Below are 16,248 nucleotides of genomic sequence, written 5' to 3' on the forward strand. Positions count from 1 at the left end.
CAGCAGGAAGGGGAAGGCCCTGTGCATGGCACAGCTCCAGCCTTTCCCCTCAGCAGAGGATTTCACGTTACTCATGTCACAAGTAGTCATAGGAATGGAGAGATTTCCTGGGCTGCTCTGGCCAAGCTGCGTCACTGCTTCCTGCGGTGCTACCTCAGAACTTCAGCTGCCCCCTGCCCTCCCTACCCCACCCCTCGCTTTCTGCCAAGCTCCCACTGCATTTACTTGCATCACACAGGCTCCCACTCTGCAGCACTGTCTCCTCACACAGGCTGAGCAAGACTGGAAAAATCTTCGCTCCCTCTCCCCCAGCCATGCAAGTCCTCTATTGGCCTGGCCCTGGTAGAAACCACAGATTACTTCATGACTTTCTGGCTCCCACAATCCACGCAATCCACCAGCGAGTGGAACGGGTCACATAGCTTGAGAGTGCCTGGGTGAAACCACAGCAGGGTTAACCCTGCAGTGGGCTGAGAGACAACACAACCTTACAGAGGGCTCTCAGGGGAGCCAGAAGCTGTGACTCACCAGGAGGGGCTGCACAAAACCTGGGCTTTCAGTGAGGCCCACAGGAATTTCTTTAGGGATATTCTTCCCCCAGAGACAGGTGAGGGAAGGCACCTCACCTTTCCCTTCATGGAGCAGATCCCATGACTGCTCCACCAGGAGGGGAATCACTACTGTCCAGCCAATTGTTTCCAGTCTGGCTATAAACAGGACGACAGGAGACTAATTGCTTCACTGGAGGGAAAAAAAAACAACCAGCAAACCAGTCTGGAGTGACCGGATTATTTTGTAGACTGTTGTTGTTTGGGTTTGTTTCCATCCTGGCTTAACAGCATTTATGACTTCAATTGCAGGAGGGTGGGGGGAGAAAAGCCATTAGGGTGAGAACATGATCCACACAGACATCTCATCCAGCACACACTTCTGCCCCAGACAATCTCTGCAGCCCTGCTGGCAACAGGGCATCATGTCCATCTGTCCATCCCTCCTTCCTCCGGCTCCTTAGAATGAGGAAGGTGGCTGAGAGCAAAGGGAAACACTAAGTTTTCTTTTTTAATCTGTCTGACTGAAAGTGCCAGCCCTCCTGCAGCTCAAATACTTCAGCATGTTAGCTATGCTCAGCAGCATCTCCAGAGAAACTGCTGTCCTTTCTCAGTGGCAGGGAAACAAAGAGAAAATGTCCCAGTAGAGCGGATGTTCCAGCAGAAAGCAGTTGAGCTAAAGCCCGTAAAATTAAGTTTGTTTGTTTTGTTTGCAGAAGCCACACTGAAACTTCTGAGACTGCTTCTGGTGTCCAGAGAGACGGAATTAAACCCAAAGCCAAGACATGCCATTAGTGCTGAAATTCCTGCTTACGTAACAGTGCCTGGGATGCAGCCACTCACTTGGCCAGTGCTGCAAACAGCCCTGCCAACACAGGCCGAGGAAAAGCCTGTAGGAGAGCAAGCAATGCCTGTGTTAGACCCAGTAGCTACAGGCATCCTTACGTACTCAGAGTGAGCATCAGGGAATTAGGGATCAGAAGCCTATAGGAATTATGTGCTCAGATTGATAAACCAACTCTACTGAGGGACAGCCATCTTGACGTAGCAGCTAGGCCTCCAGAAACTGATTTGACTTCCCTTCCACGTCTCCAGTCCTATGTTGGTTCACTAGTTCACGGCAATAGCTGGAATTTCATGTCTTGCTTCCTGGCCAGCAGCAATCCAGAAATGCCACCAGCTGATGCTGGGAAGCAGCATCCAACAGTTCTGGCAGAAACTTCTCCTGACTGCCCTGTGGCTTGGGGAAAGCTGTCAATCCTGAAGGACCCCAAAGGCAACTGCAACTGGGAATGATGAGGTGCAAAAACAGGGCAGGCTGCAAGACAGGTTTCCATTTATTTTATCACAAAACACCTGTCTTTCCCCACCCTGGGGCTGCCCCTGTCAGGATAGTCACCAATTTGAGCATCAGTGTGCAGGATGATCTCATTAGATGAAAAGAGTGTAGGGGGACGTGCAACATGGAGACTCTCATGAATCAGACTTCAGCCCACTTGAGCTGCACATGTTTCGTGGCTTTAGAGGTTCAAAAGCCAGTCTCACTTTTTGCTCTGACTCCTTTCCAAAACATCATGATTTCCAACAAGAAGCATGGGTTAGTATTGCCTTTCTGAAAACAGACAGGAAAGTATGTTTCAAGGGGCCCAGTCACAAGTGAAAGCTACCTAACAGATATGGTGCAATAAAGGCTTGTTCGGGCATTTCTCTGTGTGTAGGGATAAGGAAAAAAGTTATTTCAGGTGTGAGTGCCACCAGTCCCATTCTCAAACCTACCACAGCAGTTTGGCTGCCATTGATCGGCCATCACAACTGGGAAATTAACTTCACGGTTCAAGGCATGAATTGGACGAGGTGAAGCTTTGCTGGCTTGTTGCATCCCAAGCATTCAGGAGATGGAAAGCTGTAACCCTCCTGTGGGGGTTGGCCAGGGCCCCAAAGAGATCCCAGTGGGAGCAGGACTTGCAGGACCAGCTCTTGCTCCATGCTCTGTGCTGATGAAAGGATAGAATGGCCAGGCAGTGCCACACTCTGACCTTCAGGGTGGGTGGGCTGATTTTTTTGGAGCTTGGCCAGCTGGCAAGAGTCAGAGCAGCTCCTTGGCTTTCTCATTTATCAAGGCTGGGCAGAGAAGCAAGAATCTGGAGCCAGCTGCCAAGATTTTTGCTCCCTTCTGTGCTCAATGGTGGCTGAAGGTAGAAATTCTGGCTGTGAAGCTGCTGTTTGGGCACCAGGTTTTGAACTCGTGATATGAGAATTACTGAAATGGAGAACTCCAGCTAGGTTCTGGTTATAAAAGAGGAGGCAGAAATAAAGAGAAGGTGCAGGCAATGGCAAAGGCTAAATTAAGTTGCTAAGACTGTGAAAATTCCCCAAACATTGATACAGTTCCTCAACTTAGGGACAAGACATACTGGCAAACAGAAATACAAAGCACACTCATTCAGCTTTTAGGCACAAGTCTACAAGGACATGGGATCTTGCTACATTTTCATACTCAGATAAATGTCAAAAGGAACGTAACCAGATCCAGAGAAGGGAGGAGAAAACCCAAAGCCCACATGCTAAATGTCACACACCAGCTCAGCCTTTAACATGAGTGCCACAGAGCCTGCAGGCCAAGATGTGCTGCAGCCTTGCTACAACAGCACACACAGGCTTATTTAAAAGCCTACAAAGAGTCTGAAGTGATCACTTCCTACTGCTCCTTCTACCACACGTTTGCACATGGCATAATTTCCCCTTGCTACCTTACACAGCCAACCATGCTTTTCCCAGCTCCCTTCCTTTTCCAGCACAATAAAGAAGCCATGACCCACTTCAACATGGCACCATGATGCTGCTGCCTTCCCCAAAGCAATGTAGATAAAAAATGGTTCTGCTGCAAACATTCACATCCTCATTGGATGGACTTTGCCATGGCACTACACCTGGATCAGAGGTTTATCTAGTAAATAAACCTCCTAGCTGGAAGTAATTTTCCTGATTTATAGGCACTTCCCTGCTTTGCTGCCAAGGGATTTCTGAAAGCAGCTCCAGATGATAATAATAAACTGTGCTTGTGGAACTTCAATTGATTCAGAAGAAATCAGCTCAGAACTTGGAGGATCTCTTTGGTTTTTCACATATCACACCTTTTCATGGTTGAGGCTTACAGGCTTGTGCCCTTTTCCCTTGCTGTCAGCTGGAATAATGCCACCTGCTTTAGTGGAATAATAATTGGGTAACACAGTTCCAAGACTGAATTGTGCCTTTAGGCACAGCCTCATAAAAGGGGAGGTTCTCGATCCTATTAGCAGCAAAGGTGTTATGACTCAGAGGCCAAATGATGAGTAATGCTTTCCCCTTGCTCCATGGGAACAGGCTTTGCAATCTGCATCCTGGCCCATACCAGCAGCTAAACTATAAGCAGAAGAAAATCTTTGCCCACCATCCCACCCAGGGTACCACTGGCAGAAGATGAAATTTTCTCCCACAAAAATGTTTAATTATAAACCAGACAACTGTTACTGCAGTGTTACCATGTAGTGGTTGAAATTTTCTTCTGTTATTATCTTTAGTTTATTTCTGTAATCGTTACAGGCAGCTGATTACTTTGATCTAGAATCTGAAGACAAGATGTTTCAATTGCTCCACTGGTATTAAAAGCTGCCGGGTGACTTTACAAATCCCTCTGTTTGCCTAAGACCAGAGTACCTACATATGCCCACTGGCATAAAGAACAAAATCTAAACATTGGGATTATTGACCAAGGAATCATAAGGTGATGATCTTGCTACAGCTACAAGAATAAGTCAGATTCTCCCTGGATAGCTACAGAAGTTGCTGCAGGCCAAGTATGTCAACAACACTAATTTTCTCTTTGTTTCTCTTACATATAAAATAGCTTCACCCGCTGTGACACATCTTCCATTTCAGCAAGTCTGAGGGGGAGGATAGTTCAGCATTTTGTTGGCATAATCTTTGTTTTAAAAAATTGTACAACATGCTTATTAAAGTTGACAGAGACCTTTTCCTCAGCTATATATATATCAGCTTCCTTAATGCTAACTCTGACATTAATATTGAAAGGTTCCTCAATTCAAGGTGGGTACAAAGATCAACAAAGTTATTGGATTAATGCTGGGCAATTCTGGAGATCTCAGATAAAAGCTTTCAAAATTGTGTCCTTAAAATCATAGGCCTGAATACCCTCACAATATCAGGGAACATGTTAAAAGTCAGATGAGCAGTTTTGGCTAAAAAGATAGCAATACCTAGGGGCAGTTTTTTAAATATCAATTTTACATAATGTCCTAAAATGTATTTAATTTTTTTTTTCTCCTTCTCATGATCTTCAAACCTTTGAAGAAGAACTAAGAGGGCAGGAAAGGCACAAAAACGGTCTTTTTTGTAGAAAAGTGCCTTACTTTCAGAAGCTCTAACCTAAATCTTCCCAGGTGTTCTGGGCCTTAAAGATTGAGTCTAATTATGGGCTCCTTTCTTTAAGAACTTGGCTACAATTGTTACATGTTATATTTACTTTTTAAATTGCATTTCCATGCTTTTTAATTGTGAAATGACTCCAGAAGGTTGTAGTAGACACAAAAAGAATGACAGGAGACAAGTCACGTCTCATCACTTATCCCCACCACGGATGAGCAGCATTGCTTATTTTTATAGCACCAGTACCAGAATTCCCAACTAATGCTGAGCTCTCATTTCCAACATTCAGTGAAGTCTGTGCCTGTAAGAGTGTGGTACACAAGCTATTACATGCAAATGTAACAACTACACCAAAGGAGAGGAGTGAAAGTACAAGGGACTTTAGGTTAAGGTTTTTCCAGCCTTGGGGCAGGTGGATGAACTACACAAACTCTTGAGGCCCCTTCGAGCTCTGGTTTTTAATCATTTATACAAACTCATTACGTGCAGGTTTTTGCAGGTTTCAAATCAATCCCTTTAAATAACCAGAAAGGAAAAGTAGACACTAGCAGAGCCAATAACTTCTGTAGGCTATTCAGTAGTCCTTAGTCATGTGGAAAGTTGCATTAAAGTTCACAGACTATATACAGTGGAGTCAATGGGGCACAGAGATCTGATATGTGGATCTCAAAACAGGACTGCTCTTCGTAAGCATAACTGTAAAACAGGACTAAACTGTCCTGCACAGTGACTGATTAAACATGACACGGAAACGTGAGAGGCTGGGTTTTCTTCTCAGCACTTTCCATTTGATCAAGTGCAGAGAAACAACACTGTAAACACTGCATGCCAGAGGCTGTAAAAGAGCCCAGCTTGCAAGCAGACGAACATATTTGAGTGGCAAATAATGTGGAAGATGCACTGTCTAGAAGCACAAATCAGTCTACACGAGCTGTCGACTGTCAGATAAGATAGCCAGAGACATTACTACGCTCCTGACCCCAAGAGACATTCCTTTATATTTTCTAAAGTTGAATGAAGTGCTTCCAGAGACTCCAGCATGAAAACTTCTCTTCTGCACTGAGCAGCTGTCATAGGGACGTGGCTGTTGGTATGCTCTTCTGTGCCAATTTGCAGCTTTTAGCTGATTTGCTTCACTCATTCACCATAAAATCAGCTTATATTTCATTCTTTCCACTGTTCTCATAACATAGCACATCATTCATTTTGTCTTGCTTTTATATATATAGATATATATATATCTATATATATCTAAGCAAGACAAAATGAATGATGTGCTATGTTATGAGAACAGTGGAAAGAATGAAATATAAGCTGATTTTATGGTGAATGAGTGAAGCAAATCAGCTAAAAGCTGCAAATTGGCACAGAAGAGCATACCAACAGCCACGTCCCTATGACAGCTGCTCAGTGCAGAAGAGAAGTTTTCATGCTGGAGTCTCTGGAAGCACTTCATTCAACTTTAGAAAATATAAAGGAATGTCTCTTGGGGTCAGGAGCGTAGTAATGTCTCTGGCTATCTTATATATATATATCTACTCTTGACTTTAGGGCCCCAATCCAGGAAAGGACTAAGCCTAGAGGCTCTTCTGAATCAAGGTTTCAAAGCAGCAGGGACCAGATCCCGCAGCTGAAGTTATGGTGCTCCACAGAGTGGAGACTCACACCCATTTTGGCACTGGCTGAGCTGTTTCCCCACCCTCTCCTCTCAGATGCAAACAATATGCCTCTACCTGTGTGCAGCCAAACCAGGGTGGGGAAGAGGGAGACAGCAAATAACAGCAAAGACTGCCTACAGATGCACCTACTCTAGCACACTCATGCAAAAACTTTCAGAAAAGCTAAAACACACCTTATTAAACAGAAGATTTATCTTTATTTGCTAAGAAAACAAAATAATGCATAGCACCTAAGCAAACCCATGGTAATCCCTGGAGAGGTCCCCAGCCAGCCAGTTTGCCTTGAAGGGCACTGCTGTCAATCACAGATGCAGTTTCACTGCTGATTTACCTCCCTGGGGAAAGCCCCTTGACTTCAGAGGAAACAAGATCTACCTCCAGATGTGAAAAAGGGCATGCAATCAGAACAAGCAAAATCACTGCTGGCCAAAAAACCACTCAGAAACAACAGAGAGAGAATGAGGGATTCCCATGATATCCTGACCCATGGAAAAAGCAAACAGCACACGTGTAAAAGCTGCTGTGTTAACAAGTAGCTCTACGTAATTAGGGGAGGCATTCAGCTCCTGTCTTCAGTGTGTAATTTATAATTGATTTTGCTGAAAGAAACCTTTGTGTTGTTTCAGTTCAGAAGAGTCTTTCCAGCAAAACTGGTCTCTGTGAGAGGCTTATGTAAACCTTCCGCCAAGTGTCACGGGCTTATTGTTTGAATTGGCAGGGCCAGTCCTGAGACACACAGCTGCAGACCTGAGGGGTCTCCTACACGGAGGAAAGGTGATACTTTCAAAGACCTGGCCAGTATCCAGCAATCTTTGCAGATCCCAGAGGAGACAGAGCTTTTCCCTGTCATAGGGAGCACTGCACACATGAAGGTGATGCTTTCAGATAACACACAGAAAAGTAAACACTTGCTGCCAATCAGCCCATCATACTCTCCCCAAGAGCTACTGTTCAGCCTCAAGGTAAGACCATGTTCTCGTCTGGATAACTGCATAATTATCCTTTGCTTTCTGAAGGAACCACACAGCCTGTTAAACACAGGCAAGTCACAGGACCTACTTCATGGTTTGCTGCCTTTTATCTCAATGGCTGGTGCCACATCAGAGCATGTGCACACTAGCCCACATTCACAGGCATGACAGAGCACAAGCAGACCCTGAGCATCTCTGGAAGGTCCAGTTGCATTAAAAAATAGCAATACAGACACAGGCAGTGGAATAAGCTACCCAGCATGAGCCCTCAGGATAAAAACAAGGGTCTTCAGTCTGCCAACAACCAGTCCTCCTCCCGAGCTATCTAGCCCAGCCTTTAGCTCTTCTGGCTCTTGATCAGCTGCATTACTTACATGTTATATTACCAATACCCTTAACCATCTGTCTACCACTGTCCTGCACCAAGCAATGGGCTGGGTCTCTCTCTCCAATCCAACTCCACACCCACTGGAAAAACCAGCATTGAAGTGCAGGGTGGAAAGGTGACACTACCTCTGCTTCCAGCCACAGCTAACCCAAGGCCAGTTCAGGAACTGCCCATGTACTGCATGCTATATCACCTCTTTGGTGACATGTGCTGAAAAGCGACCACTTCAGCACCCACACATGCTCCCAGTGAAAAACATTTGCAGAGGGAGAGAAAGAAGATTTGTCATAAAAAAACAGAACGTGCCATTAGGTTGGGTTGGTTGCTCTGTGTTGCCTATAAAAAGGTTATTTTTTGGAATCTGAAAAAGTCTGCAGGGAAAACCCCTAGGGCCTCTCCTCCAAAAAACAAACCAAATCCCACAACAACCAAGTTTAAGAAAACATTTGTACTTGCCCTCAGTATGTAGGTATGATGCCTCTATTGAGGAACACCATGTATGTGACCCTGGCAAGTGGACCTGCCCACTAGCAAAGCTGTGCACCAACCTATGCAGAGCTTTGAATTTGATGGCAGCAAAGCATATCAGCCATTCTTTCAGTATTGCTACATGGAAGGATAAGCCCTGCTTTCAAAATAAACCCTTATAATAATTTACTAGCCCTTTGCTTTTTAGAAGGCTGAGTATGACTAGCTCACTTGCACTGAGTAAGCCACTGTGCAGTCTGACACTGCTCAGCTGTAAACGCTGGTTTGTTTCCACCACGCACAGAAGCCAAAATATGCTTCCCTGCTCTGGGAACTGCTGAACTGTTAAAAGTTAAAGTTGGGAATAGCTGCCTGAAGAAAAATAGCACATACAGTCTTTAGATAAAAATCAGAAAACAATCTACCTACCTGCAACAGGACCCAGCATACTATTCTACCATAGAAATACACTTAAAGAAAGCAACAGTGCAAGAGCACTGCCCTGGGACCAAAGATTTTATCTATGATAGCCTTGATTGTCACCTAACCTTTTTCTGGCAACAGCCAGCATGAGCTGATCCCAAATAAGTTCTTGTCCTATTCCTCTCTGGCTAGAGGTGCATATTAGGCTATAATTGGACATGTTGAAAAGCTTGCTTTCCTGGCTGGGTTCATTCTAGTCCTACCCCCTGTAAGAAGGGATGAGGAATCTCAGTGTACTTGTCAACATTTTTTTCAGGAAGCAACTATAAATATTGGTGCTGCTGAGTTGATGGCTAAACCTCAGCTCAGGGCAAAGCCAGAGATGTTTCCTTGATACAGCCAGAAAGCCATCTCTCTTTTTCAGTTGCAAGAGATAACAAAAGAAAAAAAAAGGAAAAAAAAATTACCTGTGAAACTGAAAGCTCTCTTTTAAAATACCCCAAATACACACACATACGTTTATGAGACTTCTTTTCTGGTCAGGGCTTAGTAACAAAAAGCAGTTTCCTTGAAATGAGAAGAAATCTGACTGAAAATTTCCATTGCATCATGAAATCCATCCTATGAGAGAACCAACCCAGCAACAGGTCTGGTTTTAATGTTTAAAAGTCACCTGTGACCAAAATATACCATTTGTCTCAGGAACCTCTTTCTCACAGGCTTACAGTAGCAACTGCAGAGATCCTGCACTACAGTACTTCAAACTGTGTGTGTGTGGCTGGAAAGGGAATCAACAAACCTGATTTTAGCTGTTACCAAGCACTGTCACTTCATTCCAAAGTGAGACACTTCAGCTACTTTGCAATGAACTTTCAGTGCTGGCTCTCAAGTCCCTTTGGCATTTCAAAGCAGACATGACCCAGCTTTTGGCAGCACTTGTTGCAAAAGCAGCTTGACTTACCAGGAGAACTATCATTGTGTTGGTAAATGGAGACCCTCTCCTGAGCTGCTTAATCTTGACAGAGACATGGAAAAATACAGGATTATTATATTTAAGATTAGCCCAGAAACAAAAGACCCAGGATATTCAAGGGCAGTGACTCTTATTTCATTGAGCCTGGGAATGCAGAAAGAAGAGGCACACTGAGCAACTTGTGGCAAAACACTTTCTGGTCAGGCTTTTCCTGGTGCCTCTCTCTCCCACTCCCAGCTTCCTAATCAAGCACTCACACTCTGATAATAAAATCTCCAAACCTTCTTACACAAGTGCAGTGACTCCCTTCTGAGTATCTCTTTCCATCCTGCAGACTTGTCCCTGGAGCCCAATGTTCCTGACCCAAGAGAAGCAACCTCAGCTCAGTACAGCTGCAGCCAGGAGCTCTCTCCCCTTACATCTACCAGAATGGAGTCACTCTGACTAATTTTAAAAAAACAAGTCATCCCCCTGCAAATCTGCCCCATGCAGCTGAAGCTACCTGACTCCACAGCTCAACCAGTTTTCCAACAAGATCAAAGCCTGTGCAGTTGTTCAAGGAGTTTTTCAATTACTCCTTCAGCTTCTATCATGAATTATGGCAGCACTTGAAGAGTGCCAAAACCCAGAGGGATCGATTACTTCTGCCCTGTGACAGGCAGCAGGCTGGGGGACACTGGACAAGCTGTAAGCACAGTGGCATTACATTATGCACAGACACATTTTTGCTGTCGAATGATTGACAATAACTACTGGATGTCACTATTTTAAGGATAATGTCATTTGTGTTAATTACCTGGCACGGTCCCTCTTCAATGTCTGGCATTATTCACACGAGAAGAATTAAGACTGAAATCCAGCAACAAAGTAAGTAGATTTGCTTTAGAAGCTTGATACATATTCTATATATCACCAGTAATTTTCATACTCTCAGGACCCAGAGAATATTAAAATGACACTCCTTCTCTATTTCACCGTGCCACATATATCATATGATTTCATACTTAAAAATAATTTAATATTCTCTGTCCTCACCTGACCATCTGTTTCTTACTGGAGCTGAAGCTAGGAAGAAAAAGAGAAGCTGCTTTTACTGGATTCATCCTGTCATCTCACATCAGATAGGAAAGTGTCCCCTGCACAGGCCCTCAGCTATTCTGGTTTTACTGTGTTCAAACCTGTTTTTTTCTGACACAGGAGGACACGCTACTAAACACTGCACTGCATCACCTGGGGTAAACTACACAAAGCCCCAAACTATACAGCATTTGGCCCAATGGTCTGAAGTGGTACTAGCAGAGCCTGACTGGGATTGGAACTGCTCCCATCCTGGACCCAGTTGAACATCCCAGCTGTACAACTGTAACAAAGCAGCAAAAAGAGAGAGTTGATGTTATTCTTTGCAGTGCTGGCATGACACAGTAGAACTGAGCAGGGCTCCAGGAGACCATGCCCAAATATGCATGTTTTGCTACTGGAACCCAGGTGAGAGTTGCTCCTTCCCAGCACTCTGGACAGGAAGATGCCAGAGGTGTTCTGCAAAGCACGTCAGAAAGAAACCATTCTGTGTATCCAGACTGTTCCAGTGCTGACATCTCTCTCCTCTGGCCGTCCTGTTCCACCCCAGAAGACACCTTGCTCTGCCTCTGGTGTATCTGGGAGGATGCTGCTCAAATAGTCATCTTGGCCAGGGAGGCTTCTACAAAGCAGACTGGCTGTCTGAACCAGGCTGGTTGGTCTACATCTTGATGTTCAAACTGACAGTGGAGAACTTTGGCAGTACAGAAGGGAAAAAATATAACCAAACTTCCCTGCTGAGTACAGAGGAATGACCAAAAAAAAGAGCTTTGTGAGTGGGAAATGGCTTCCTGAGAACAGCCTTGAGACCTGGGAGCAGAACCTGCTGTGAGGGAACAATGATGCAAATGATCCTGTTGCAAACAAAAAGATGCCAGACAGGGACAGGATGGAAAACTCCTGCTGTAGGGTCATGGAAGGAATGAAAAGACTTTCAGTGGCTGAGCTGAGAGGCACTGATAGGTATGTCAAGAAGTTAGGGTTTAAACACAGGCCCATAGCTAATATAGGGAAACAAAGAGGCTTGGGTGTAACCAGCACATATTAGCCTTTCAATAACACAGCACACAGAGTGAAAAGCAATAGCTCCTTGCAGTTGACCTCACAGAAAATCTAGGAAAGTTTCATTTAATGCCTCTCCCTTTGTCATCAGTTTGACATGTGCTCTGCAGGACAGACCCAGAGCAGCACCATGGAGGGTCAGCAGCTAACACCCAGTAGCCACCCAAGCACCTGAGGTGCAAACAAGGGGCAGTTCTGGGGCTGATACAAACCAGCTGTTGGCAGAGCAGTGTGAATTGACACCGACACAAAATCCAGCCCCTGTGCCTCGGAGGGAAAACCTGTTGTTCATGCTTACACACATATACCATAGAAAGACCCTCCCTGTGGTCACTACTGCAGCCAGAAATTTCACTCCTTCCTGAAAGCTGGTGCACCCTTGGACAATATGCAGGGGGAAAGTGGAGGGAAGTGGAGGGAACTTGTTCCTGGTGGGCAGCAAGTAGCAGTTATTTATTCAAGCAAGAAAACTCAAGCTCTCATCTCAGCTGTGAGGTTCAAAGAGAACGAATGAATGAATAAATGAATGCAGAGCTCACCGATAAATGATGCCTCTTTCATGGAGGAACATAAGGGCTGAAATAATTTCTGCAGCATAGAACCGGGCCCGATCTTCATCGAAGCGACGCGACTTCTGGATATGGAACATCAAGTCCCCGCCATTTACGAACTCCATCACAAAGAACAGGCGATCCTTCACACATGCAGACACAACAGACATGGACAGCATTAATCACACCCTCTGTCAGGCTTAGAAATGCTCTTAAGTAAAAACTATCACCTCCCAAACAGACCCAGATTTAGCACCCGCAAGATACCAGGAAAAAACAATCCCGGTTTTTTCAGGGAATGTTAAGTCAGTAACAGATCCGTTAGGGCCTCCTTGGCCTGCACTCCTCCCCAAAATGTTGTCCCCAGTAATAAAATAAATCCCATGCACATGTGGATTAGGCCTATCAGTTGGTGTGTGCTCATCACTCCAGTTGCCATTGGGTTTCCCCAAACTGTCCTTAGTCTGAATCAGCAGAGGACGATGCCACCCGAGCTGGGTGTAAAAATCTGATTAAATCTGTAAAAAGTCACTTGCTCCCTACTAAATGCCTCAGATCTCTGGAGAAAATGCTCCATAACATAATGTACATAACCACACTGCTCACGGACTGCAGCTTCACCATGACAGCACAAAGGCTCAGGAACAGCAATGGTGACATTGTCTTGAGGGTATATCCACACTAGTTCTGGGGAATGTGTGCTGTTCTCCAGAATGGGGTTTCCTGCCATACACTTGGCTGGCAGCTGCTTTTTGGGCCCTAGGATTTCAGCTTTCCTCATAGCTTTGATTAACCTACAGAGACATCTGGGCGATGAAGGAACTGATAAGAATGAAGTATAAGCTAAAGTTTCTGCTAGGCAGAAAAGCAACCTGTTCAATGAAGTTCAGCTCATTAACCACAGCTCCTGGGCTCTGAGGTTTCTGTTCTGGCTTTGTTCTGGTGTTTGTTTTTAAAGCCCTTTCTTAAGTTGCATGCTTAACAGACTGGGTATGGGTTTAACGCATGAGAAAGGGTTGCTTGCTTAATTGTGAATGCAAGGACACAGAGCGATTTGTCACAAAATTACACCCTAGTATTGTTGCAGTCTAGTTCAAAAAGTTCCCCCAGTAATTGTTTCAGGACATTCAGTATTGACTGTTTCAGTTTTACCCAGAATATCTGGAAAAAGCAGACTGGGAAAGAGCCATACAATTCACATGAGACCAGTCAGCCTTTTCATAGTACAGATTGCTCTTCTTTCCCCAAAAGTCCCTTCCCAGGTCTCATGTTAATAATCTACAAGCTAGTTTTAAACCTTCTCTAAGTTTAAGAGGGCAAGCATTTTTCTGCTCCACTTTCTGGCAGCAAGTCAGCTTGAAATGACTACTGGTATTAACAACTTGAGATGCACACAGCAGAATAAAAGCAACTGGAAATCCTTTCATTCCTCTCTGGACACGAGCAGGAAAGCACACGGCTCCTGACAGACGAGGACAACTTGCTTCTCATCACCATCCTGGGCTCTGCTCAACAACTCTTTCTGGGTTCCTTCCAGAAGCAAAGATAGATTTGTTCCCAGAAACCTCACAATACTACTCCATGAGTCATCAAGTCTACGTGTTAAGTGCTATCTCCAGTCCACATAAACAACAGTACTTCATTGTTTCACGCTGCCTTTATTATTGAGCTGCTGGAAGACACTCAAGCTGGCTTGTCTATGGCTGCAGTCTAAGCCAGAGCAGCATAAACCATGCAAACTCACCACCAACCTTGGCTCTTTAGCCCACATCAGATCTCTAATGCCACGTCTTTGCTGCAGTTGGTTAAACTGGGTCTGGCTATGCTGTGCCTACCTGTTCAGCAACCCTTCCTCCAGCTGCAGCACAGATGCTGCCTCTGCCTTGCCAGTCAGGCCAGCTTTTACATCTCCTTTTTCTTCTTTCCCATCTCCTTCTTCACTGATCTCTCCACATGCTTACCTAGCCCAGCTTGTCCAGGCATCTCTTCAAGCCTGTACTTAAAAAAGAGATCCCTCTTGCCAGATTTCCAACAGGAAATAATTTAACTTACCAGCAACCTGACAAGGGATGCATATGTATTTATGTAAGTGATACACACACTTGTATAAACATGCATACAGGTAGATGAACATACATATATTTTCTACTACCACCAACCTTGGCTCTTTAGCCCACATCAGATCTCTAATGCCACGTCTTTGCTGCAGTTGGTTAAACTGGGTCTGGCTATGCTGTGCCTACCTGTTCAGCAACCCTTCCTCCAGCTGCAGCACAGATGCTGCCTCTGCCTTGCCAGTCAGGCCAGCTTTTACATCTCCTTTTTCTTCTTTCCCATCTCCTTCTTCACTGATCTCTCCACATGCTTACCTAGCCCAGCTTGTCCAGGCATCTCTTCAAGCCTGTACTTAAAAAAGAGATCCCTCTTGCCAGATTTCCAACAGGAAATAATTTAACTTACCAGCAACCTGACAAGGGATGCATATGTATTTATGTAAGTGATACACACACTTGTATAAACATGCATACAGGTAGATGAACATACATATATTTTCTACTCTTTCCCTAAAGATGAGCTTCAGGGAAACAAAGTTTACTCTGCCTATCTTAAAACACGTATGTCCTGCTTTTCCATTGGTGGCAAAACTCCACAGCCCACCTAGATGTACTCATCTGTACTATGATGGTCAAAGAAAGATGCTACTATTTCTTTCTCTAATGTTCAGGAGCACAGAAGCAGCGGGTTTTAAAACTCGCCTCACTGCTGACATGGAGTTAGAATCTTCTTGTTACAAACAGCTCTTGCTTCAGACTAACTGCAAACCTGAGCCAAGTATCATTGCATGCGTTTCATTGTGCTCTCAAGTGTTATAGCTAAGGCCTCAACTCCACCCATGGTCTCATTTCACAGGTCAAGCATAAATATGGATTGTTTAATCACTGAAGCTCTCCCATTTAGGCCTAACAAAATCTCAAAGTACCTTTTTTTTTTTCCTAGGGAAAAAAAAAAAAAGGACCAGCTAATTGTCTGTTCAGTTTTTCTAACACTTAGAAATCCCATTAGGTTGCTGAAAGAAAGAGCAGGATGGGTATTACAACTTGTTCATAATACAGCATTTGTGCATTGGCCTGCTATGCACCTGGCAACAAGTTTTAGAAAAATCAGCACTACTGACCACTCTTTGGGAACCAGGATCCAAGAGCAAAAGAAGGTCTTCCATTTTTACTCGTAATTGAGGTCCACCAGCTTGCTAAACTGCAAAGACCAACCACTCTCCCAGGAATCACTGAGAATCATGGAATGGTTTGGGTTGGAAGGGACTTTAAAGATCATCTAGATTCAAACTCTCTGCATGTGCAGGGACACCTTCCACTAGACCAGTCTGCTCAGAGCCCCATCCAACCTGGCCTTCAACACTTCCAGGGATGGGGCAGCCACAGCTTCCCTGGGAAACCTTGGACCATGTCTCACCACCCTCATAGTGAAGAATTTCCACCTAACATCTAATCCAAATCTCCCCTCTTCCAGTTGAATAGTAGTATTTTATGAAATAAGGCAAGAGTAAGAGTAAATAAATAGCTTTAAAAGGGGCTAGGAAAAGATCCCCCTTAAAACAGCAGATAGTTCAGATACTTGCAAATCTGACCTGACTCCAGAGTTACGTGCCTCCTTTCCTGGGGACT

At 44.6% G+C, this 16,248-nt stretch overlaps 1 protein-coding gene across 1 annotated transcript in view; it reads right to left on the reverse strand.

Moving 5' to 3' along the window:
• Positions 1–16,248, reverse strand: part of PRKCH (protein kinase C, eta) — a gene marked incomplete at its 5' end in the record, with an annotated part of 119,837 nt that overhangs the window by 33,696 nt on the left and 69,893 nt on the right. The window contains one exon of the mRNA XM_010000699.1: positions 12,554–12,708. Within this exon, the coding sequence (XP_009999001.1) occupies positions 12,554–12,708 (155 nt within the window). The remainder of the gene's footprint in view (positions 1–12,553; positions 12,709–16,248) is intronic.

The sequence above is a fragment of the Chaetura pelagica genome, unplaced genomic scaffold (genome assembly GCF_000747805.2).
Source record: "Chaetura pelagica isolate M959 unplaced genomic scaffold, ChaPel_1.0 scaffold36, whole genome shotgun sequence".
Classification (NCBI taxonomy): domain Eukaryota; kingdom Metazoa; phylum Chordata; class Aves; order Apodiformes; family Apodidae; genus Chaetura; species Chaetura pelagica.